This window comes from Meriones unguiculatus, chromosome 20 (genome assembly GCF_030254825.1).
Source record: "Meriones unguiculatus strain TT.TT164.6M chromosome 20, Bangor_MerUng_6.1, whole genome shotgun sequence".
Lineage (NCBI taxonomy): Eukaryota > Metazoa > Chordata > Mammalia > Rodentia > Muridae > Meriones > Meriones unguiculatus.
The window spans coordinates 56,598,372-56,623,346 of NC_083367.1; the positions used below are offsets into that span (position 1 = coordinate 56,598,372).

General features: G+C 42.1%; 3 protein-coding genes across 9 annotated transcripts in view; 2 read left to right on the forward strand and 1 right to left on the reverse strand.

Annotated features, from left to right (window-relative positions):
* The first annotated feature begins 1,879 nt into the window (after nucleotides 1-1,879).
* Nucleotides 1,880-18,397, forward strand: Phf10 (PHD finger protein 10). Of its 2 annotated transcripts, none has more exons than XM_021653924.2 (12): nucleotides 1,880-2,061; nucleotides 3,718-3,824; nucleotides 6,338-6,468; nucleotides 7,041-7,124; nucleotides 8,027-8,160; nucleotides 8,252-8,401; nucleotides 9,034-9,143; nucleotides 10,475-10,628; nucleotides 12,476-12,631; nucleotides 16,627-16,735; nucleotides 17,006-17,194; nucleotides 18,218-18,397. In XM_021653924.2, exons 1-12 carry the CDS (start codon nucleotides 1,978-1,980, stop codon nucleotides 18,301-18,303), a joined length of 1,494 nt encoding a protein of 497 aa, XP_021509599.1. In that variant the 5' UTR covers nucleotides 1,880-1,977; the 3' UTR covers nucleotides 18,304-18,397. The 2 variants fall into 2 exon arrangements, with proteins under 2 accessions (XP_021509599.1, XP_021509600.1); XM_021653925.2 differs by having other exon boundaries at nucleotides 1,893-2,061; nucleotides 7,047-7,124.
* On the reverse strand, nucleotides 17,456-20,285 carry C20H6orf120 (chromosome 20 C6orf120 homolog). The gene is given in 2 exon segments (XM_021653926.2): nucleotides 17,456-19,881; nucleotides 19,884-20,285. Coding segments are annotated over 2 exon segments (1,059 nt in total). The 3' UTR covers nucleotides 17,456-19,224.
* Wdr27 (WD repeat domain 27) overlaps nucleotides 20,219-24,975 on the forward strand; it is an 87,278-nt gene continuing 82,521 nt past the window's right edge. For all 6 annotated transcript variants that reach the window (XM_060373305.1, XM_060373309.1, XM_060373307.1 and 3 more), the window contains exon 1: nucleotides 20,219-20,339. The gene's annotated coding sequence lies outside the window, so the exon portion shown is untranslated. The remainder of the gene's footprint in view (nucleotides 20,340-24,975) is intronic.

Genomic DNA, 24,975 nt, shown 5'->3' on the forward strand with positions numbered 1-24,975 from the left:
ATCTTGAAACATGTGGTACTTAATCTCAGTACTTGAGAATCTAGAATCGTCTAGAACACCTGTGAGGGATTGTCTAGGTTTAGTTGGTAAACATGCTGTGGAACAGCTTGATTAGACTGAGGTGGGAACAGGGTCACTGTGGGTAGCACCGTTGTCTGGGAGAGGATACTGGACCACACAGGAAGGGAAAAGTGAGCTGAGTGCCTTTGTCATCACTCTCTAACCTGATTGGGTGTGAGGTGACTACTGGTTCTGCGCCCTTGAGCCAAGCCAAAGAAACCCTCTTTCCTTATCACAACCGGAAAAGAAATAGACACAATTTCCAGGTGACAACTACCTGTATTTGACCTTGTCTCTTAAATTCAAGTGTTATAACATTAAAATCTTGTGGGATTTTTTCCCCCTCTTTTTTTAGTTGCAAGTGGGTTCTCTCCCACCTAAGCTGCCCTTAAATTTAATTCTTTGTGTATTGCGTTAGCTTGAAGCTGCATACAGACATCCTGCTGTATGGCACTCCCTGCACTTCAGCCTTACGGAGAGCTAGCTATATGGTCTTTCAAACTCTTGCATGCTTGAATCACTCTGGTGCTGAAAAGGGAACTCGAATACTAAGATCCAAGAGACTTCTACTAAATCACCACCACCATTCCTGCTCTGGTCCTGTACATTCTTGAAGTTGTGGGGAGTGGAGGGGATGGGGACGCAGGGGGTGCCTCTCTGGCCCCACTTTTGTCCATTGGACCTGTTGTTCTCCGGATGCACCTTTCAAAGGCTGGGGTCCGGACTTTGAAATGGCGGAGTCTAAGAACTACTATCAATATAAATCCTCTCCAAACATCCTGGCTCCCGTTTCAAGGCCTTCCCAATCCCTGTCCTGCAGGTGATTGTGGGCTCTTCAGACTCATCGTATGGTCTTGGGGACCTTCATGCTCTCCTTGACTGGGTCTCGCTCAGCTGGAGAGCAGTTCTGACTTTCCCGTGGCCATCAGGGCCACCATCCCAAAGTCCCAGAAGAGGCAGATATAGAACAAAGGAGCCAAGGGTGCCTTGGGGACCCCGGGGAGTGAAGAGGGAGGGGTGGGCTAGAGGCGGGGAAAGGGCACTACAGGAGAGAGGGTCCCAGGCTGAGGAGGAGAGGGGGAAACCTCAAAGGGAGAGGAGGCGGGCCTCCTGGGGAGGTAGGCCCTCAGGGCTGAGGAGAGATGAGGTGACTGGCGAGAGTCGTCCTTCGTTTGCAGGCGGGAGCGCAGACCCTGGTGAAGAAGGGAAGGGCCCAGCGGTTAAGGGGACCCCCGGCTAAGGGGAGGAGCTTGGAACCTAGGTGAGGAAGGGGAAGGCACCTTGGGCTTGGGGACCCCGGGAAGAGGGGAGGGCTGGCGACCGGAAGGACGCCACGTGGTGGGGACCCCTCTTTGAGGGGAGGAGCTGGGGACCCAGGTGGGGAAGAGGAGTGTGCGGCCGACCGGGGACCCCCGGCTGACGCGCGGCGGAGGAGGGGAGGGGGCGGGACCGCGGCGGGGCGGGGCGGCGCGGAGCCGCGGCTGACGCGGAGGGCCGGGCTGGGGGCGCAAGGAAGGGGCGGCGGCGAGCTCGCCAGGCGGCCGGGAACCCGGGCGGGGCCGGGGCCGGGGCCGGGGCGTCGGCGGGCCAGCGGAGCTCGGGCCGGGCGCGGCGCGCCGGGGGGAGGCGGCGAGGCGGCGGGCCCCGGCCCAGGCCAGCGGAGCAGCGCAGCCGCGGCCGGCTGACGCGGGCGGCGCGCGGGTCCCGGCCGGCGGCGCGCTGGCGGCCATGGCGGTGGCGCTGGCGGGCCGCGGGGCGCGCGGCGGCAGGGGCCGGCCCCCGGGCGGGCGGGCGGAGGGGGCGGGGCCGGGGCGCCGGGCGGCCCGCGCGACGGCGGCGGCGGCTGCGGCGGCGGCGGCGGCGGCCGGGACCAAGCGACGGCGGCGGCGGCGGCGGCGGCGCGGGGCGCTGGGGCTGATGGCCGCGTCCGGGCCCGGGGCGGCGCTGTCCCCGCGGCGGTGCGACAGCGACCCGGCCTCACCCGGAGCGCAGTCCCCGAAGGTGAGCTGACCGGGCTCCCAACGGCTGCCGCGGGCCGGGCCGTGCGCGGGCGGGGGACGGGGCGGCCGGTCGCGAGCAACAAGTGCGGCCGACGGTGGGCACAGCCCTCGGGGCGACCTGCGCGGCGGCGTGGGAACTTGTCCGGGAACCGCGGGGACGGGGAAGCCGAAGAGCGGCTCAGGCGGGTCGCCTGGGCGACTCGCCCTCAGCCTGGGAAAGTCGGAAAAGTTGCGGCCTTTAGGGGTCTGGGTCGCGAAGACGCCGGGCGGGACGCAGGTTCAAACCCACAAACCTGGCCGGCCGAGGTGTCCCGGCCACGTGCCGTCCCTGCCCGGGGGCCTCCCGCTGCGTGTTTGCGGACCCAGTGGCCCTGCCTGGGTCTCGAAGGGCGCGCGGTGCCCGAAGGTGCCTGCTCGGGTCGGCCTGAGGACCGGGCCTGTCACTGGAATGTAGACCTCCGGAGTCTACCTTTTTGAGCTTGAAAACTTAGTATCGACTTCCGTTTTTGTTTGTTCTTACTGTTTTTTTTAACTAAAAGAAAGTGTTGCCGTACAAACATTGCTAAACGTCCACAAATTAATAAAATCGACACTTCAGTGCTTAAAATGAACTGTGTGAAGTATGGGATATAAATACAACTTCCACTTGATCGTTAGTCTTAAAAGTGTTGTTAAGGCTTTCTGTCGACTTCATTTTTGATGACTGAAAGAATGATTTCTGTGTTTTTCTATTCGTAAAAGAATTTTAGTAAATTCTTAGGTGCTAGAGACATAATGAAAAGTACAAACTTACAACTAATCATGACTTTATTATCTGTCAGACAGTTATGCGCTAGCCCTTGCTCTTAATGCTCTCCGTGCGTTACTTCACTTAATCCGTGTCTCAGCACCTAGGTTTCCAGACAAGGAGAAGCTTGCAGCATTACCACACAGCTGGTGGAGGGCAGTGCCCAGTAAGACTCCAGGCAGCCAAGCACTGGCATGCTGACCTGTGCTGCCTCTTTATTATGTTAATATATAGTAAGAGTAGTAATGTTAGGAGCCACATTGTCTTGATTAAGAAATATGACTTAGGCCTTGGGAATATGTAAATAAATTGTTTTTAAAACATTTGATTGCTCATTTCCTTAATGGAATGGCTGATATATCTCTGATGAGCTTATCACTTTCTGCAGTGGAGAAAAATAATGTAGTTATACTTTGGTAGCCAGTGTTCAATCTTTCTCTATCTCCGAAGTACCTAATTAGAATGCACTCCTATGGGCCAGTTGTAAGTGGAAGGGTGCTGTAAGATTTGCTAATATTTATTTCCCAGCTTAAATAGGAAGGCTTGCTTTAATTTTAGAGTGGTGTGGCTATTCAAAGCAGAAGACATTTCAACTCACCCTAGTAAGAAAGTGAAAGTAGAGTACATTTTATAAATTGTAGTTGAAATTTTTATTTCGTTTGGATTGGAGGTCAGTTTGTAGCTTTGTTTCACTTATAACAAAGTCTTTGTCCTCTTAATTTTTCTAGGTAATTAAGTTTTCTAAGGACACTAGTTAGAAATATACTTTTTCTTGTTAATACTTAGACTGGAAAGATACATAATCATTCTTTGTTTTTAAATTCATTCTTTTGTTCTGTATTATTATGTTTTAATCGTTTAAATATACAGGATGATAATGAAGATAACTCAAACGATGGAACCCATCCATCTAAAAGGAGGCGAATGGGCTCAGGAGACAGCTCAAGAAGTTGTGAGACTTCAAGTCAAGATCTTAGGTACTGCTACTTTAAGGTTTACCAGTAACTTTTGTAGACTGTTTCGCCTCTTCTTGTTCCCCTGTGCATCCCAGGCAGCAGAAACAGTTATCAAAATTTTGGGGCTGTAGAGATGTCTCAGAAGTTAAAAGTGCTTGCTGCTCTTTCACAGGACTGGAGTTTGGTTCCCAACACCCACATCTCACAAATCTCCTGTAAGCGCCACAGAATCTGACGTCCCACTCTGGCCTCCACAGAAAAAAAGTCACATTATATAATATAACACCAAAGTGGGTCTTGCTTCTGAGAACTTCTAAAAAATTATGGTAAAATAGGTACCTAAAAGTCACCATTGTAAGAGTTTCTCAGTGTCTAGTTCAGTGGTATTAATTGCATTCACAATATTGTGCAGCTGTCGTGTCATTCCTTTCCAAAACTTTACTAACTCCAGCTGCATGGACCTGTGGCACCTCCTGTTCCTCCCGCCTCTAGCTGCCAGCTACCGCAGGTCTACTTCCTGCCCCTAGTGTGAACCATATAGTACTTGCCTGTGGGATCTGGCTTCATGGTTCATCTGTGTTGGAGTTCATGTCAGAATTTCCTTAAGTCTAAACAATATTCCATTGTATGTGTGGCTACATTTTGTTTATTCAGCTATAGGCTGGGGTAATTAATGTTAAAGTGAACATAGGCATTTAGAACCCCTGTTTTAATACCTTGGTATATAACTAGAAGCAGAAAGTTCTATCATATACTAATTCTATATTTAGCTTTTTGAGGACCTTCCATACATTTTCCATAGCAGTTGTACCATTTTGTAGTCCCACCAACAATACACAAGACTTCTAATTCCCTTATAACCTTGCAACATTATTATTGTTGTTGCTTTTTTTTTTTTTTTTGATAGCAATACTGAAAGATAAAGTCATTCCTACTGTGATTTTGATTTCAATACCATGGCTAATCACTTATTTTTGACTATTTGATTTTTATTTTTGGAGAAATACCTGTTTACTTCTTTGTCTTCTCCCCAGCCCCCCAACCCCCTGCCTTTGTTTTTGCCTTTTTTTTTTTCCTAGACAGTCTTACTATGTTGCTCTGGTGGTTCTGGAATTCACTATGTAGATGAGGCTGGTGCAAACTCAAGAGTGCTGGGATTAAAGGCTTGCAGCATTATGCCCAGCTGTTCATTTCTTTTTTATTTTTATTTTTTGCTGATGAGTTATGGGACTTCTTTATGTATTCTGCATATTAATTCCTTTATCAGATATGTGGTTTGTAAATATTTTCTAGCACTTTCTGGCCCTTTTTCCCCTATGGTTGATAGTGTCACCTTTGTTTTTGTTTTTGTTTTTGAAATTCTGATGCTGTCTATTTTGTAACTTTGGTTTTTGGTGTTAATGTCTAATAATCTCTTGCTAACTCAGGTTTTCTAGACACTTTCGATATTTAGGATTTTGACCCATTCTGAGCTACTTTTTACATGTGATATGACAGGAGGAAGGTTCCTTTCTGGAGCTTTGCGTGCTTATGTTGTTTTCTAGCAATAGGTTTGAGAGTGATATTTCATGAGTTATTTTTTATTTCTTTATTTTTTTTCATGAGTTATTTTTTAAATGAACACATGCACTAAAACACTGGCACACTCCTGCCTCTAATTTAGAAGTTAGATGGTCTAGATTGACACATTCATTGTACCCTTTGCTATTCAGGATTGCAGTTGAATGCAGTACACCAGAACTTCCAAAATCGGTCTGTTCTTTTGCTTCTGGGTTTGTAGAGAATAATATAGCCTATTGTCCAGTTCACAGAGAAAGAGGTCCTTGGAAATGTGCTTTTTCGGTTGTTTGGGACTTACCGAGCAATAGATAAGGATCAGAAGTTGTGTAAGTTGTATCTGAAGTAGTTATAGTGAATATTAAATCAAAAATATGTTAAGAGTTGTTACTACCGTGCTTTGGTCTGGTTAGTTTTGGGCATTTGCTTGCTTGCTTGCTTATTTATTTATTTAGGCAGGATCTGTAGCCTTGGCTATCCTAGACTCGTTTTGTAGAGCAGGCTGCTCTCAGACTCACAGAGATCTGCCTGTGTTTGTCTCCCCGAGTGCTGGAATTACATATATACCTGGCTGGGTTTTAAAATTTTACTCGTCTGTCTTGATGTGTGTGTACAGGTGGCTGTGGGTACTTGCAGAGGCCAGAAGATCAGGTAGATCTGGACATGTGGTTGTGAGCTGCCTGCTGTGGTGCTGGGACCTGAGTGCGCATCCTCTGCGAGAGCTGCAAGCGCTCCAGCCACCGAGCCATCTTTCCAATCTTAGATTCTCTGCATGTATAGGAATTGCTACTTTTAATGAATTTTTTATGTGAAATTTTGTATCATTATTCTATCCATTTTGTAATTTTCTTGAAAATCATAGCAGTACTAAAAAAGAATCTCAATTCTTAAAATTGTTTTGAAAATAAGTTGAAATATAAATATGATTAAAATTTAATAAATTCACAAATAAGGCATAATGTGTGTTTATGTCTTAGCTTTAGTTACTACCCAGCAGAAAACTTAATAGAATACAAATGGCCACCTGATGAAACAGGAGAATACTATATGCTTCAGGAACAAGTCAGTGAATATCTGGGTGTGACCTCCTTCAAGCGGAAATATCCAGGTACTTAAGGCTCAGTGTGTATAATAGATGACATCTGACTTCTAACAAAGACAGGGTGTTTACTCCAAGGCTTGGTTATGAATGATTTCTGTTTTATATATTTACAAAGCAAGTAGCTTTGCTGAATTTAATTTACTATTATCATTCAGTATCCTACTCTGCAGTTAGCATGTTTTTATGTTGCCAGGTTATCTAAGGGCAGAATAAGTCCTGAGATTATAGGCGTATACCACCATGCCTAACTATTTAAGGTTAATTTTGGGAAAAAAAAAATCACTTTATAGCCAATGTTTTTTAATTTTAACTGTTGCTCCATAACCTCAGGGATAGAGTTAGCTTCTAAGCCATGTATGAATTGTACAAAGCCATTCGTGATTAACTGCCCTAATGTAGTTTTTAGTTTTCCAATGTTTACTTCTCGAACTCATAAGACTTTTTGAGTAGCTACCTCAATAATACTTATAATGTGCAATAAGAGATGTGTTTAAAATAGTTTTTTTTTTTAAAGTTTTTTAAAAGTTTTTAAATGTATAGTTTCAGTTGTTAAAAGTCCTTTTATTCTGCTTTTGGAGATTTAGAGAGACGAGATTTATCTCACAAGGAGAAACTGTACCTGAGAGAACTAAACGTCATCACAGAAACGCAGTGCACACTAGGTAATCAGCGCCTGGAGTGTCTTTAGAGCTGTACATTTGTAGGTGACATATGGAAAATGGATAAATACCACACTTCCTAAGACAGTTTACAAAATCAACAAATTATTTAAACGATACATTGTTTACTTCATTTTTAAGTATTGTTAAAAAGTAAAGGACATGAATAAAATTTTTTATAATACCATATAATTTTCTAAGTATAAGTTTAACAGAGTTGTCAAATTTGCATTTGGGTGTGGAATTTGTACCTAAGTGTAGATCTTTATCTCTGTGTAGTGCTGGGGATTGAACCTATAGATTCTTATCTTTTAAAGGGCAAATACTGTCAAATTTTTAGTTCCTTATAGCATATACTTCATTCATAATATATCTTTAGTGAGTGTGTTAATGTCAACAGGTACTTTCCAGTGTAAATCCATCACAGCCGTAGGAAAATCTGATAGTGAAATTGTGAAAGTTACACAGCATGTGTAGATGGGTGAATGTTTTGAGATGTGAATTGATAATATTTCTGATATATAGATTTAGAGACTAAGAAATATGTATTGGGAAATAACTTTTATATATCCTGTATTAATTATTAATGGCTAGTATATAACATTCACAAATATTTCTAAGTATTCTTACAATTTACATAAAATGGAAAAGACACACATTTGGTTGAATAATTGATTTTTTTAAAACAATAACCTTCAGTTTTGATTGCTTGACTTTATTAGGAAGAGTAAGTAACTTTTAATATTTTTAAATGTATTAATGTTGCTTTATTATATGAGTTGCTTTTGTTTTGTTTTGTTTTGTTAGTAGAATTGTTTGAAAGAAAAACTAGTTTTGAAAAAGCAACTGTGTTTACTTGGTCTTAAGATATTTTCTTTACTTACTTTTGGGGGCATCTGAAATAGGTTTAACAGCATTGCGCAGTGATGAAGTGATTGATTTAATGATAAAAGAATATCCAGCTAAACACGCTGAATATTCTGTTATTCTACAAGAAAAGGAACGTCAGAGAATTACAGATCACTATAAGGAATACTCTGTAAGTGATTTGAAGTGATTATGTCTGTCATGGGAGTTGGGGAAACTTTTTATAAAATGATGATTTCTAACTGTATTATTTTTTCTTTCAGCAAATGCAACAACAGAATACTCAGAAAGTTGAAGCCAGCAAAGTTCCTGAGTACATTAAGAAAGCTGCCAAGAAAGCCGCCGAATTCAATAGCAATTTAAACCGGGAACGCATGGAAGAGAGAAGAGCGTATTTTGACTTACAGACACATGTAGGGTGACTTAGTTCAGCAGTATCTGGGTCTTCTTTGTTGTTATTACAGAATCGCTACCAGTCCATTATTATTATTATTTTTGTTGTTATTATTATTGTGCTGTGTGTTCTTACAGAAATAGGATACCATTTTTAATGCTGTATTGGATAATGCCATTTGCCTGCCCTCCCACGCTCATTCCTTTCCTTCTTTCTGAAACCTCTTTGCTTTGTGGTTGAGAGTTTACTGAGTGAGACTAATAGTAGCTGTGTATCATAATTCCCATGTCCCAAGAGTGGTGTGAGAGTAGCATACTATGCTTGTCTCTTTGGGCTTGGGGAAGCCTTGTGAGCTTAGACAAGTGTCCCCTACATTTCATAGAAGGAGCAGGTGAGCTACAGAGAGGCTGTGGTGTGCCAGAGACTTTATGCTGCCTTTCCTCAGGGTCGGTGCATGGTTATAACAGGCACAAAACTTAAGCGTGCAGTTGGAAAGCACCAACTGCCCCTCAGGTTATTGCGGCCGTCATTTAGATTGCTAGCTTTCTTACAGGGCAGGGACACAGATGTAGTTTATACATGGGAATTCTTTTCTTGAAGCCTTGCTTCCCAGATTGGAATCAGTTTTCACGTCTCTTGATCTTAACACAGGTTATCCAAGTGCCTCAAGGAAAGTACAAAGTGTTGCCAACAGAGAGAACCAAGGTCAGTTCCTACCCAGTGGCTCTCATCCCCGGACAGTTCCAGGAGTACTATAAGAGGTATTTGGTATTTTAGTTATCATTCCTTTCAGAGCCTCCTAAAAGTTTGTGTTTACCAGTGACACCAAGAGATGTGCAGGCTTGTGTCTACATATTTCCTGTTGGGTTCTATATAAAGGACACCGTTCTGTCAGAATTTGAAGGCCTGGTGGAGTGTGGAGTACCAATGCCTCTGTCTGGGTGGCTCGTTGGTGCTTACAGGACGGCACATGGCCCAGTAGTTTGCATTACTGGGAAGCTTTTTTGAAATCAGCATCTCAGGTTGGTTCAGCTTCAACTCCCTCGCCAGAGGCTTCATTTATGCGGGGCTCACCACGTGCAGTGCAGAGTGGAGGGTGTGACTTGTTGGCAAGAGATGAGGGAGAAAGAGGAGCAGAGTAAATGCAGGGCAGGCATGCCCCCCCCCCGCCATGAGTGTATTTACTTCCTTTTTCCATCTTAAGTATAACCAAAGGCCTTTTAAGCCAGGACTAATGGGTTCCTTTTGTTTCAAAAATCTCAGCTTTTCTTCCAGTAGCAGGCTTCATTCTGCAAACCTGTTCTCAGAATAGGTATTGTTCAGAAGACATGATTTACCCCAGAGCATGGAAGTGTACTTTCTGTTTGATAGTCTAATTTAAATTGTGCAAATTTTTAACTTTTTAAAATGTTTTAAATCTGGAAATTACTAAAAGTTTGGTGGTGTTCTGCCAACCCGTGTTTCTGATGTGGTGTTTTAGTGAGGTAGGTCTTGAACAATAGCCTCTTGAGACCAGGAGGACTGTGTGCAGCCTGAACTAGGAGAGACTTCAGTGTTGCAAAACATGCTTCACACAAAGTAACTGCTACTAAAAACATCCCTAATTTTGATCCTAATTATTATATTCCACGCACTTGATGATACCGCTTAGTCGTCTGTTAGTTTCCTGAGGTTTACTCTCCGCTGAGCCGATTTTATGAGTGTATGTATGTGATGTAGAAGTTGCCACAACTTGGGTGTGGGACTGACATGCGCATGAGGGGCCCTGGGCCCAATGTTCATGTGCTGTTCGGGGCTGCTTACGTCTCCCTCCTGTCTGCTGACACATTATTATCTTTCTCTTGGTTTGATAGTAAAGGGAAAAACAGACATTATGTTTAGATAGGATCAAATGCAGTCTGCATGGTCAGCTGGTAGGAAAATATGTTCAGATTGGTAAAAATTTATTACTTATCTCCACCTGATGACCAAAATGAAATTCTCCCTACCCAGTTTTTGTGAAGTACATGTGCGTGGGAAGCTTAAGGCAAATTTCACAGTTTTTCCATTTTTAATATTCAAGGAAGAATGAAAACAACCTTTCTGACCTTAGGTACTCACCAGATGAGCTGCGGTACTTGCCATTGAACACAGCCCTGTATGAGCCGCCCCTGGACCCAGAGCTCCCAGCACTGGACAGTGATGGTGATTCAGATGATGGTGAAGATGGCCGAGGGGATGAGAAGCGAAAAAATAAAGGCACTTCGGTAGGACTGCGTACCTTAACAGGAAACGTCCTTTGCTTATTTGCTGATTGCTTTCCTGGAATGTTCAATTGAACTCTATTATCATACTCTTTGAACAGGACTGTCGCATATATTTATAGAAAAAATTCACCAAGAATATTTATTGTGTTAATATAAACGGGTTGAGTATTGCTTTTTTGGGGGGCAAGTTTTATATTTAAAATCTTCTATTTTGAGCAAGAGAGGCAATTGTATTGAACATTAATACTCTTTTACCCAACTTGCTCTTTATGCAGATTAAAATACTGAACAAAATAAACCGATCTGTGCCACAGAGAAATGTGATTTGTGCTTGGGCAGCAAGTTACTTTGTGCTCCTTTTACGTAACCTGAGGCTTCTGTAGGAAAGTGTTAGCTTAATAATGTGTTGTACTATATTTAGTTTTTCTGGGTGCCTTTTTTCATACAAAAAATTTAACTGCTAAAAAAGCAGGATGTCTGTCCTTGGGGGAATAAAGTATCTCTTAAGGTGACTTAAGGTTGTGACTTTCTTCAAAAATATACATTAAGCTACATCCATCTTATACCTTACATTGTAGCAAACCCAAATACCTGCAATCACTGAGTGGCATTGTATTTCCTTATCTACAACTTGTAACATAACAATCTTACATGTTACATGAAACAAGGTTCTATCCATGCCCTACTGCAGTGATGCCTCCTGTCAGTCAGCAGAAAGGAGCTATGGAAGTTAGTAATGGTGAATGCAACTTTATCAGACAGTTCTGCAGAATAAAAATTAATGTAAATTTGAGGAAACCATTTTGACAACATACCCAGAATTTTTTCACAGATTTTGACCTGGCAAATTTGCTAACAGAATTAATTCTAAGCACTTAATCAGATGTTAGCAAAATTTAAATAAAGAAAAACATGTTGATTGTAGTGTTGTAGATTTAGAAATAAAACTTTATCCACAGTGGTGATACATTAACACAAAAGAAATGTAGTTCAAATAACATGAGGAAATGTATATAGTACTTTACCAAGATGACAAAGCACATTTGTGCACATATGCTGTGTGATGCATGTGCATTAAGTGTGTGTGTGATTGTGTATGCATAGAGATAATGTGTTCACTGATGTATCACAGTGTGCACACACATGCAGTATAATCCAAGTTTTTGAATTATGCTGACAGAATGAAACCACATTTTCAGGATATGGGGGATGTCTGAGAGAGTCTGGGCCTTTGCAGAGTACAAACATACTGAGAAACCAGAATACCATTGCAGGTGGTTAGGGATAGCTTATTTTTTTTTCATTCAGTTTTCATAATTTATGTGACTATAAAGTTGTTACAAAGCTTTAAATTATAAAATGAATTAAATGGTTAGATACTGAGATCTTGTCTCTTGAACAAATAAAATGTTTCATACTGTTGTAGGCAGTTAGGGTTATGACATTGCGTTTTTTACAGTTTTGAACATGGTTATATATTTGAAGGACTTTCATAATGACTTCTAGTCAGAGGAAAAAATAAGTATTTTTTAAAATAGAAAACTCTGTATCCCTATGGCATGAAAAATATTGAAGCTGTATAATATAATAGTTGAGTTGTTAATTCCATTTTTCTGCTCAGTTACATCAGAAAACATAGTTGACTAGGAACTTGCTAACAGAAATTAGAAGGGTAAATAACTTTTAACATGGCTTTTTTTTACTCTATTAGAAATACCTTTCTTAGAATCATCTTTATATTTTTCATTGGCTAAAACTTTAAAAAAAATGTTTTCTGTCATTTAAACAACTGAGACACAACTTGGTCCTAATTCCAAGGAACCTTTGTTTTTACTTCTTTGCTACAGGACAGCTCCTCAGGCAATGTGTCTGAAGGAGACAGCCCCCCTGACAGCCAGGAGGACACCTTCCAGGGAAGACAGAAATCAAAAGACAAAGTGGCCACTCCAAGAAAAGACGGCTCCAAACGTTCTGTACTGTCCAAATCAGTTCCTGGGTACAAGGTAGAAGAGAAAAGCCCCTGACTCAGCCTCTCCCTGAGACCGTTAACTCTGAGCCTGAGGAGCTGAGCTGCTGTGCTCACTCTGTCCCTGTGCTGTGCACCTGTCCACTGCTTTCTTCCTCTGGTGGCTTTCTTATTACTTTTGGTCATGGTATAGCTTCTATTTCCTGTATATAACAATTTATGGGTGTTCATTCCCTTTTAATTAATAACCAGAAAAATAGTTTTTAAAACATTGTTTCAAGGCAGAACTTGATTTTTTTTCTTTTTTTTAAGTACAGGGCATAATTGTCTAGCATTTTGAATATCTGAACAGTTGGTAAAGCTAAACTTGGTGAGCTGTGAAGTAGGAATGGACTTACAACCACATGAGGTGGTATTTTTGTAGTGCCTTTCACTGAGAATATCTGGGCTTGTTCTAAGGATTGTTGGATCCTATTGCCAAATTCTGCCATGTTTGGGATCGAAAAATAGTAAAAGCTATTACTTGCATCATGGCTTTTTGTAATATTTGGCAGATAGCTGGTGTACCATTCTGTGACAAGGACTAAAACTTAGTTTGTGGATCTGATTATTCGAAGAGTAAGGTCATAGATTATCAGAAACTCTGTTTATTATTTTTAATATTTGTTTTCTGTATGCCTCTCCCCTCCAGAAGGTTAGATGAGGGGAGAGTAGCTGTTGTGGTGCGAAGGGATGTAAGGGTATCACAGAAGGAGTGGACTTCGTGTTCAGCTTTGTGACATGGATGGTAATGTTACAGCATATAGTTCTCCTGGTCTTGGCTGGGTTAGAGTATGGAGCCGGTTTCTCTATGGAGGTGTGCTAAAGGAAGGCTGCAAGAGTCTCGCGAGGTTGAGTTGTTAAACACCTGTGTGTTAGCATCGGAACAATGGCATGTAAGCACAGAAAACAAGCAGAAGTGAGCTGTGAGTCATTGTCTTTCAGTCTCACTTAAGACACTTTCTGACAGGGCCCATGTATGAACCATTTGGAACATGCTTTTGTGGCACGGCCAAGCAGATTGAAGGCTTACTCAGCAAGGAATCCTTCCAAGGACAGAGTCAGTGGGCTGCTTCTGTGGGATTTTGTACTTGGGTATTTTTGTTTTTTTACATGTATAGCTTATCTATGCTTTGTAAACTAAAGATTATTTCAGTTACTGCTTAATAATTGAAACCAAACAAATTCCAAAGATTACATTTTAGAAACAGCTTGCAGGAGCCAGTATGTGTCACTGTCTTAGAGGGGCCAGTGTGGCGGCAGCTGTCCAGGGCTGAGGACACTTAAACAGGGAGAACCTGTTTCATCGTTCATTATAATAGAGAATATACAGGCTAGAAATGAAGAACAATCCATATTATCACCGATCTAGTGAGTAAATCATATAGATTAATCTTAGTTCATAGTACTCAAGGGAGCCTCATGCAAAATAAACATTTTATAATCTGTAAACATTTTTAGTAATGTTTTTAGTTACTAAAAATGTTTCAGGTATTTCAAAAATGGGTTCAGCCAATATATAGATATATATTGTGAGCATGATTATTGAAAGTTAACCTAGAGAAAGTATTAATGAGCCAAGATGTGCCTAAATATAAGGGTACTTCAAGCTGACATTCAGACACACACACACACACACACACACACTTTAAAATATGGGAGTTAAACATGATAATGTATGTAATTTAGTAAGATGGACTAGTACTTGCCCTTAACTTGTAGGACGGTATTGTTTAGGTTATATTAACCTGAAATTAAAATGTAATTGTTAGGCTTCAGGCCTACACATATATAATTAAAATCTATTCTGTGTTAGTGTTACTATGAAAGTTTCAACTTATTTTGCTATTTTTTCAACAAGAGAAGTATATGTGAGCCTTTTATTTAAGATGTTAAGGGCTGTTGTCTGAAGAAAACTAAAAGGCTGCTGCAGTGTGGGAAGGAGATCAGAGGGTCCCCGTGAAGCATGGGGCCTTCTCCATGGTCTTCCAGGGACTTCTGCATATCTCCCTCCTTCAGTGCTGGTCTTTGGTTTGTCTGTGAGGGTCTGGATGAGGCTCTGTAGCCTGGTGAGTCTTTATGTACAGGAACAATGCTTCTGTGTGTTGAACTGCAGCAGCCATGCAGAAGACTCCACAGTGCTGTCTCTCTCTCCCTCTTCCACTGCTGTGTCTCCCCCATCTATCACCTTTCTTTCTTCCCCTCTCTCATTCTCTTTGTCTTTCCTCAAATTTTTCTTTTCAAGATGAAGATTATTGGGTAAGAAAAAATTTTAAGTGGTTTATCAGAACATTATGTGTAATTTTAAAGGTAAACCCTGAAGATTCTTAGTGTCTCCTTTTACTGTAGGCATTATGTGTATTTTAGTGATTGTAGAACTTGAATTGCTCTAGAATGTGAATTAGATTTGTCTTTTACTCCTTGAGTTGCTTTGTAAAGAGTCTCCTATGAGGAATTCTCTTTTCAAAATTTAGTATTGTGTGGTTTATTTCCTGACTTTAGTAAAAGATATTAGAATACTTACTATGCTAGTATCTAACTTAAACTCTTAAGTATTATCTAAGTTTATCTTTTACCTTTAGTACAGGTTTTTGAAAGTTCTGCTGCATATTATGGCAGTTAAGATTCAATCTTAGAAGTGAACTTACTAGTTATTTTTTACTGATGTCCAGGACACAGTGAAAGCATGTGCTTAGGTTCAGCAGGATAGCAGAATAACAAACTGCTGTCATGTTCTGGGGGAGCAGGGTATAAAGTACAGAGAGGAGATGGAGAGTAGTCAATGGGACATTTTAATATGCTTGTTTAACTCCATGATATTTATTATTTTGTAGAGACATTTGTGATTGTTTAGTTGTTTTTTTTATCATATTTATGTATAAGGTTGACTTTTTAAAAAAATAAATAAGCCAAAAATTGTTTTTGAATGCCTCTGTCATCTTTTGCAAAGAAAATATTTTAAAAAATTAAAAACCAATTATTTAGGTCTGACAAGGTATAAAAGTGGCATTGAGATATTTAAAGTGAGTTTAGATCTCTCAGTGGTGAAATAATTTAGAAAAGAGACACAATGCATTTGACTGTGTTAGACTATTACTCTGTAAATCATCTTTGTCCTCCAACCCTTTTTTTTTTTTTAACCATTTCTTCATGCATACCCTATAGTACAACTGAGCACTGTTTGAGGGTCAAGATTATGATGCTTAGATATCCCTTTCCTGCCCTTTTATTTTATTTCAGGTGTAGGAAACCCTTTATACTCTGTCTTATTCCATGTTTAAAGCCCTAATACTGTGTGTTTTTAATCTGAAGGATGATACTCAAAATATACTTTGTATATTTCATACTTGATTACAATTTTTTATTGTCCAAAAGTTTTTATGTTTTACATGTCACAGTGAATACTTCTCTCCTTTGCCATAGTTCTCTTAATGTTTAGACAGGAAACAAGAATATGCATACAACTCAGATTTCTACAGATATTTATGCATGACTGTATGAATGGGACATCTTTCAATTAAAATGTTAAAATAGTGGGTTTGGTTTTTTTTTAAATTTTATTTTATAGGTTCAGCTTTATATCTCTGGGAAAATACCAGTTTTAAAATAAAGTGAATATGTATGTTGTTTAAAACTTAGCTTTAGCTTTTATGTATGGTCATTTCATACTTGGATTTTCTTTCCCGATTATTAGTGGCATTTGACATCCTATTTCATTTTTCGTTTTTGGTCTTTATATGGAAAGTGCTGTGTGTAGGGAGCACAGAGTGATGAACTTAGGCAACACAAGGTTATGTTTTTATGGAGTGTAGTCTAGGCTTTCATCATAGAGGGGGTTTTATGTTCTGATCCATCTGATATCCAGTTATGTTTGACAAAAAGGTTCTCATTAGCAGATTACCAAAAGTAAAGATAAGGTAATAACAGAATCCCATTTTGAACCCATAGTGAGTACTTCTGGCATGAATTTATAGCCCTCTTCTACCCTTCCAGCCAAAGGTCATTCCAAATGCTCTATGTGGAATTTGTCTGAAGGGTAAGGAGTCCAACAAGAAAGGAAAGGCTGAATCTCTTATACACTGCTCCCAGTGTGATAACAGTGGTAAGTAGAGATGTCTCCTTAAGATTTTAACCTTACCCTGTGTGTTGCCTCAAAAGTTAGGGCTTATAGTTGTCAGCTAGGTGTCCATCAAATAATCCACAAATGGATATGACTTGTTAGACATACATAAAGCCCATGTAGCCTCTACATTGTGTTTTGATGTTTCAATGGTAATATTAAGCATGACAGCCATTCTTGGGAACTAATATTGTGTATGCCGTAAGTTAAAAGTTCTATTGTGAAATGCTATTCATGTTGGTTTTGATTTAGGCCACCCTTCTTGCTTGGATATGACCATGGAGCTTGTTTCTATGATTAAGACCTACCCATGGCAATGTATGGAATGTAAGACATGCATTATATGTGGACAGCCCCACCATGAAGAAGAAATGATGTTCTGTGATGTGTGTGACAGAGGTTATCATACTTTTTGTGTGGGCCTTGGTGCTATTCCATCAGGTAAAGATGAAAAACAAAACAAAACACATTCTCTTGTGTGATGAAGATCTCCCAGCATTTTTTAAGGCTGCATAAATGCCATAAACATGTTCCAATTATGACCAAGCTGTTACTGTCTGTGTCACAGCTACTTGATTTTCATTTTTGGAACCAAAGAACAAATGAGATGGCAGGATGCCTAGGTTAGATTTTGGAAGTTCAATTTGAGATGCAGAATGAGCTGGTGTTTTTCTAGGAAAATTACTACAGTAACAGCACCAGTCTGTTTGGATGCTTTTATTTCTAAAGGTTATCTATTAACAAAGTGACTGCTGTCTTTATATATGCTAAGACATCTTTCTATAAAGTGAGGCAGCATGACAATTCCAGATAATTTTAGAATGGACACAGAATCAAATAGTAAATCACAGCAATTCTATTAAAACATTATACAGGTAATTGTGCAATTTTAAGAACTTAGTTGCATAGTTAACACTGTATAGTACTCTATAAAACTTACATTTCATGGAAATCCTTTAAAAGTAAGCAACTTGAATACAGCACTTAAGGTTCTGTAGTAATTCATATCAAGTATGTGGTATAGGTTTTTAAAGTGCCACAGAGAGGGTGCTGTTAGAATAGTGGAGAAAAAGGCCATAAAAAGCCAGATTCATTAAAAAGTTCTACATTAGGAACTGTGTTGTTGAGGTTTTAAAAACATGATGGTATTTTAATTTTAAGAAGGATAATGGTAATTTTTTTAAAGGTACAAATGATTGTTACAGTGCCTTTCCTTATCTTGGCCATGCAATAGTCCACACTTTACTCTTTACACCATGCAATAGTTCACACTGCATTGGGTTACACGATTAAGGGTTGTTTATATTATCTTCCTTGGCTTAAGGAAGTCAGTACTCCCTCCCCACTGAAAAATCCCCCCAGGAGTTATCACTACAGATAGCTCAGGAGTGAGTTTAGATGGTTTGTGCTCAATCCTATAAAATTAAAATTCCACTCCATATTAACTAACAATTTTTCTCCTAGGTCGCTGGATTTGTGACTGTTGTCAGCGAGCTCCCCCAACACCCAGGAAAGTGGGCAGAAGGGGGAAAAACAGCAAAGAGGGATAAAATAGTTTTTTGACCCTCATGTTTGGGATATTTGGTGCCAATTTATTTACAATACTTTCCTTTTTATGCCAATAAAGAACTTTTTTGAAATTAACTATGACCTTAAACATCTTCAAGTTGATTTATTTCATTATTACCAACTCCCACCCTTGAAAGAAAGTCACAGAGAAATGGCTCATTTCCCCAGATTTTAATTTCTTAGTGTCACCTTTTCCCACAGATTAGCAGAAAGAGGTAGCAACTTAATTTGAAATATTTCTTCTTGAATCTGAAAAGTTAGTTACCATTTGTTATGACTCTGTCCTGACCTGCTTAGGTAGTACCACAGTTACCAGATAACCAGAGAGCTCCAATCAGCACAAGCAGAGGAAAGAGCAAATGGCCTAAGATCTCGTCAACAGCACATCAATAGTTTGTAAATACTTGCCTGTCAGGAAAGCTTGCTTAGGTTTCAGGTACCATATTCCTACTGTGCAGAGGCTCTGGGAAGAGTGAAGCTGTCATTGCATTTCTGACCTGGCTTTAGTACCTCTTTAAAACTCTAAGTGCTATACTTCATTTAGAATGTCTATAGAATAAATTCTATTCATCAGCCTTTTAACTTCATCTGCACCAGCACTCAAGTTTAATCTGTTTTATACAGTCTGTTACTGCGATCTTTTTGCTCACCTAACGAAAAATGTATTTAAACACTTTCTTGAGCAGACTCCCTTTTTATAGGAACTTTAATCTCTAAAATACTGTGCTTGCTGCTTTTCCTGCTTGGGGAGTAAACTGAGGTAACAAAACTATGGCTTTATTTTTCCATCCTAGTCTAGAAAAAAGTAACCAGAATTCCACCAGGTCAAGTAGCAAGGTTCACAGCAAACTGTAATCGCTCTGTGCAGATAAGGGTTTGTGCTGCAGCACAAGTTCAAAGGATCAGAAGAGAATTTCAAGCACCAATTTCAAAATGCTAATCAATATCGTCCAGAGGACTGACTCCTCTTGGGCTGTCTCCTCTGGAGCATAAGCTTGGTTCTGACTTGCTTCTGTTGGGTCAGCGGCATAGGCAGCCTCTCCAAATGGGTACTGATCCACAGTTCTGTCATAATATACTCTCATCTCAAAGTCACTCTCATGGTGAGACGGGTGTCCATAAATTCCTATCCCGACCGGGCGCTGGAAGTGCGCCGGTATAAAGACCACGTCCTGGCCGCAAGTGACTGACTGTAGCTCGTACTCGTCGAAGCTTGGGTGCGGGGTACTGTCGGACACGTACAGGTCCGCATCCCCTCTCAGGCTCTGCATCCTGAGAATGATTTTGCCCTCGTGGTTTAACCGCAAGTAGCTGTAATTCCCGGCTCCTATTTGGCCCTGGACCACGTGCAGAAGGAGCCACTCCTCCGGGACGTCGTCCTCTTCCAAGCATTTTACCAGGGCCACCACCTGGGACGCCAGGATCATCAACAAGGCGCACCTCCAGGGAGCAGCCATCGCTGGGACTCTCAACTCGGGTACTCCTTCATCTGCAGTCGGTGTGCTGAGAAGGCACGGGTGACAGGCTCGACCGGAGGTGCTCGTCCACGCAGGCCAAGAGAGGCGTGCACCTGGGTCCCAGGAACCGACGGTGGGGCAGGGGAGCGAGAGATGGGGTGAAGAGCAGAGGACAGCGGAAAGGAACCGAGGAGGCGGGTGGAAAGAGAAGCGGTGAGGCGGGCGGCAGCGCAGGCCCCTAGGGGCGTAGGTGTCTGAAGAACAGCTAGGTCGCCGACCCCGGACTCACCGCCACGCCCCGCAGACCACGCAGCACCCGCAGCATCCGGGCTCAACCTGGAACTCACCCCAGCAGGCGGAAGAGAACCCGGGCCCGGAAGTGTGGTACTCCGGAAGCAAGGGCTTTCGGGAAACGACTCAGGTCTATACAGCCGGAAGTGAAGCAACGCCCGGCTCTCGCGAGTGTAAAGAAGCGCGGCATTAAGGGTCGGCTTCCCCGTAACCATAGTGACGCGGCAGGCGTCAGAGGCGAGTTCCGGAGAAGTCGGGCTGGACTGCAGGTGAGGGCGTCTGGGATTGCGACTTCGCGTTAGCGCCGGTGTCCGGGGCGACGTCTGGCGACAAGCTCCCGTGCGGAGGTGGCCGGGAAGCTCTAGACGTAGGCTCGAGCGGCGCGTGCGAGTGGTGCGGCCCCTGATGGTGCCTCCCAACCTTCTTGCAGACAGGACCGCGCCTTGGGGCGAGGGTGCGCGTCAGCTGCGGCTGTGCTCTCGCCGAGCTGTGGGCGGGTCTGCACGGCCAAGAGCGGCCCTCCTGAGCCCTTGTCCCCTCACCCCGCAGCCCGTGCTCCTGAGTGCAGACAGCATCGGGAGGGATACTTTTGGATTTGTCTTAAACCACGACAGAAGGAAAATTTAAATTTTAGCATGAGAACTATTAACAAGTGATTTCCCCCCTCCAAGTCCATTCCAGTTTCTATAACACACCACAGACTTAACAGAGTGTCAGAAACAATTGCTCCCCTTTTCCATCGCGCACAAAGTGAGTCCAGGAGCCAGGGCTACACAGACAAACCTTGTCTCAAAAAACCAAACCAAACCAGCCAACCAAAGACAACGTCTAAGGATAAAGATAGGATCTTTTGGCACATTTAATATTTTGCTGCATTCTGGTACCTGTGGTATCTATAGCTATTTGTTAGTGTTAGCCTCGGTATCTAGGTCTTTAGAGTATCTGAATTGGAGAACTTTCCAAGTTAATGTGAAGAACTTTATCTTTTGCTCTAAGTAAAGATTCAAAGGCATTTTGTGATGCTTCCATTTTCTGTGGGAGCCCATCAGTTATTGATTTGCCTAATATTTTTTTCCAAATTCAAGAATCAGGTAACATGATTCTACATGTGTAGCTGAGAAACATTTTTAATATTTTATAATCAGAAGGAAACTTTTTTCCCCCCTTAAGAATACACCTATATTTTAAACAATGATGCTTTTTGGATAACAGAATAATCATATGTATTTTTTCTGTATAATGTACATTTTTTAGTATATCTGAGATGGCTGCTTTTTTTTTTTTCTGACTTAGCTTTAGAACCATAGTGTCTTTATCATTCACTCATCATGGTATTTCTTGAATTGCTCCCTTGGTTTCACATATACTGTAATCTCACTAGAAAAATAAACTTAGTCTTTCTTATTTTTACTTGTCTGATGCTCATGTGTGTAGCATGTCTCTGGGATGTGCTATTCCATTTTATTGCTGAGGAAGCACAATAGGACAATGGCTTGGGATGGAAGACAACATTATTGGTGTGGTACCTTCACAATTAAATGTTTAATTCTGTGCATAGTTTTGTCACTTAAAAGTTAGTTCACGATGGGTTCAGTGCTATCTCAAACACCTGCTATAGTAACAGTCCCTTTTGTCTGCATAGGACCTTGTGTGGCTGTTGGCAGTTAGATCCTCTTCTCGGTCAGCTTGCAGGCCACCATACCCCTTCCATCCTGTACAGCCACCTTTTATGTCCCCCTTCCCCCACATACACACTAGGCTTTCCATTTAAGAACTGTTGGAGAGTTATGTAGGCTTATAAAGGACCAGGCTTATAAAGTGAAATATGTTACTCATGCCCACATGCTTCTCCCTGTTTCCCTGGCTAGAACACAGCCATGTGGTTGTACATGACTACTGGGGAACCGAGTAATGATTGATGGCTTTGTGTCTAAAAGCTAAGTTCTCAACCTTCCTAATGATGCACCAGTTAACGCTGTTCATCATGTTGTGCAGACCCCTAAACCAGAGTTATTTTGTTGCTACTTCATAATTGTAATTTTGCTGTTACAAATGGTAATGTGAATATCTGTGTTTTCCAATAGTCTTAGGCAACCCCTGTGAAGGTGTCGTGACCCACAAGCTGAGAACCACTGGTCTAGAAAGACAGAGCAGTGGTTTGGTGGTGAAAAATAAGTAGTCTCCCTGCCAGTGGTAAACATCTGTTTCTTTGTAGATCCCGCTTGGGAAACAGTCATACTTTCTCAGAGGGTCTTGTTTGGTCAAGGAACCTAGCATGGTGGGGCATATCTACCCTCCTCACACAGTTCTGTTTATGGGTCCTGAGTGAGGCTTCTGGGTTCCAGAGACCTATGAGCTAAGAAGATGCACTGTTGACTCCCTGCTAGGGTACAGTGGCTGAGTGTGGTCTGCTGCTCACAGCAGTTATAAGGGTCTGCTGGTTGGAGTTGGTGCTTCTCTGGTTGCATGGTGCTCTGTTTTTTTGTTTGTTTGTTTGTTTGTTATTGTTCTACTTTGGTCACATCAGATATGGGTACTAAGGCTGTGCCCTCCTAGAGTGCATGGCCCATCCCTTAGGGGAACTGCACCCATGCACTCTGTGATGCTTTTATGTTTTTTGTTTGTTTGTTTGTTTTGGCCTCATGGCTCTCTGGTAAACAGTAGGCTTTGGCCAGTGTGATTCCCCTTTGTTCCAGGTGCAGCCACCTCTACCATTATCCTTCCTGGTTTTCTCGTTAAGTCTGTTTTCTTTTTATATAGTTGCTCTTCTGGTAATTCATGCTCTAAAGTTACACGAACTAAAGGCAACCATCCTTGAATTGCTTTTGGCTAAAAGGCCAAGTTTTGACTACACTTTGTGCCTGATTTGGGCACGTTGAGGGGCTCGAGCCTAGCCTGGGAGCTTCCATGCTTCTGCACTCTTTCTGCTTGTATTTGATCTCATATTGCCTCACCAAGTTTATGTGTAGGCTGCCAACCCTCTTTATGACCATTTCCTGTAGGGCCCTATGGTCAGTACATGTGTGGTCAGACTTTCAGGCTATTATTAGAAAGTCCTGGCTTGTGCTTTTGGTCAGGTCATTGAGCAGTGTCCCACAGTGTCACTGAAAATCCTTTCAAGGTGCCTGGTTATGTTAGCATTGGAAGCTGTGGGAAAGTAATCTCACAATGTCAGTAGCTTAACACAAACACAGCAAAGTGTTTGCACACAACAGACAGGCCATGTTGCCCTCCTGATGAGGAAGGTGCCTGTTCTGGGTACTCCACTTTCTTCATCCATTAGGGAGAAAAGAGGATGTCATCATAGCTCAAGCCTGTGCACCACTGGGGTAATTGTTTGGAGGTGCACTTGCTAGACCTTGTCTCACAGCTGCCCCTGATTTCTAGAGAGCCAGGGAGAAAGCTGAAAGTACTGGGTGAAAAACTAATGGGTGACTGGCAGGGTATTGATTAGAAAAACAAATGTATTCACAGATAAAAATAGTTTTGTGATGACCATCAGTTTTACGGGGTTATCTGGGCTCTAATTTAAGGGAGGACCGGGTATCAGCTAATCCAGGGCTCGAACTGCAAGTGTGTGTTTGTGTGTGTCAGTTTTCCAGATACCCCCACACCTCTGACTGTTGCACATTGCTGCTGTCGGACAGGCAGTTGCTGCAGCTGAGAATGTCAAGTATTGGCAGCCAGGGGAGGCTGCTACAGCAATGTGGGTTGTCCCAGGCTGGGCCCATGGCCTGGACCTTAGGCTCAGTGCTTCTCATGAAGATGGCATGTGTCTTCAGTCAGACTCTCCTTCCCTTGATGTTCAAGGCAGCCTCCTGTGACTGTTTGCCACCAAGAGCCTTTGTGAGTGCACTGCTTCAGCTCTCATAAACACCTCAGCGTATGAAGGCATGCTCACACTCACTCCTGTTTGGAAACAGTTCCAGTCACGTCAGATGCTGAGCTGTTTTGTTTGCTTTCTGTTTTTACTTTTAAGATTTGTGACAGTACAAGACTTCTGTAAGACCAAGCCAGTCAAAATGAGACCTCACCTCTACTTGAAGAAATCTTGGTCACTGATGGCTTCTCGGGGAGAGAGAGTAGAGAGTCCTTTTTCTCTGGGGTATGGCCACTGGTAGGTTGTGCATGCCCTGCTGAATAGCCCCAACCTGTGCACACACTGGCTGCACTAACTGACCCTGTGGGTTATTTCAAAGGACGAAAGAGAGGAGGACAGGAAGATGGAAAGGGATTTGTTTGTGGCAGAGTCCAAAAGGAGTTGGAGGAGGGGAGACAGGAATGGATATGATCCAAATATGGTGTTTAAGTGTCTGGAATTCTCAAGGAATAAATTAAAAATACTATACTAAAAAAAGATGTGGTGGTGTGTCTGTGACATTTATTCTTGGTTGTCAGCTTGACCACATCTCGACTTTACTAAACCCCAAGTGGCTGGACACACCTGTGAGGGATTTTTCTTAATCATGTGACGTGGGAAGACCCACACATAATCTGGGCCACACCTGCTGGCAGCCTATATTAAGGATGCGGGAGAAGGAAGTTCTTTGCTCTTCTCCTGCTTGTCCTCTCTGGCTAGCAACTTCATTCCTTCACGGGCATAAGTGTCTGTTGCTTCGGGATTCCAGCATATACTGAAGACCATCTGAGGCATCCCAACCTCATTGACTGAACAGTACTGGATTTTGGACTTTGCATTGGCAGGCAACCATTGTTGGATTAACTAGGCTACAGCCTGTAAGTACTTAAATAAGTTTTCTTTTTACATAGATTTATCCTCTCAGTTCTGTTGCACTAGAGATCCTCACTAATACAGTGTCCTTGAGTTGTCACTATATTCCTTCACCATTGGTCCTATTTGCATCAAATTTTGTGTGTATTGGGTATGTGCTTAAGTGTGGTTGA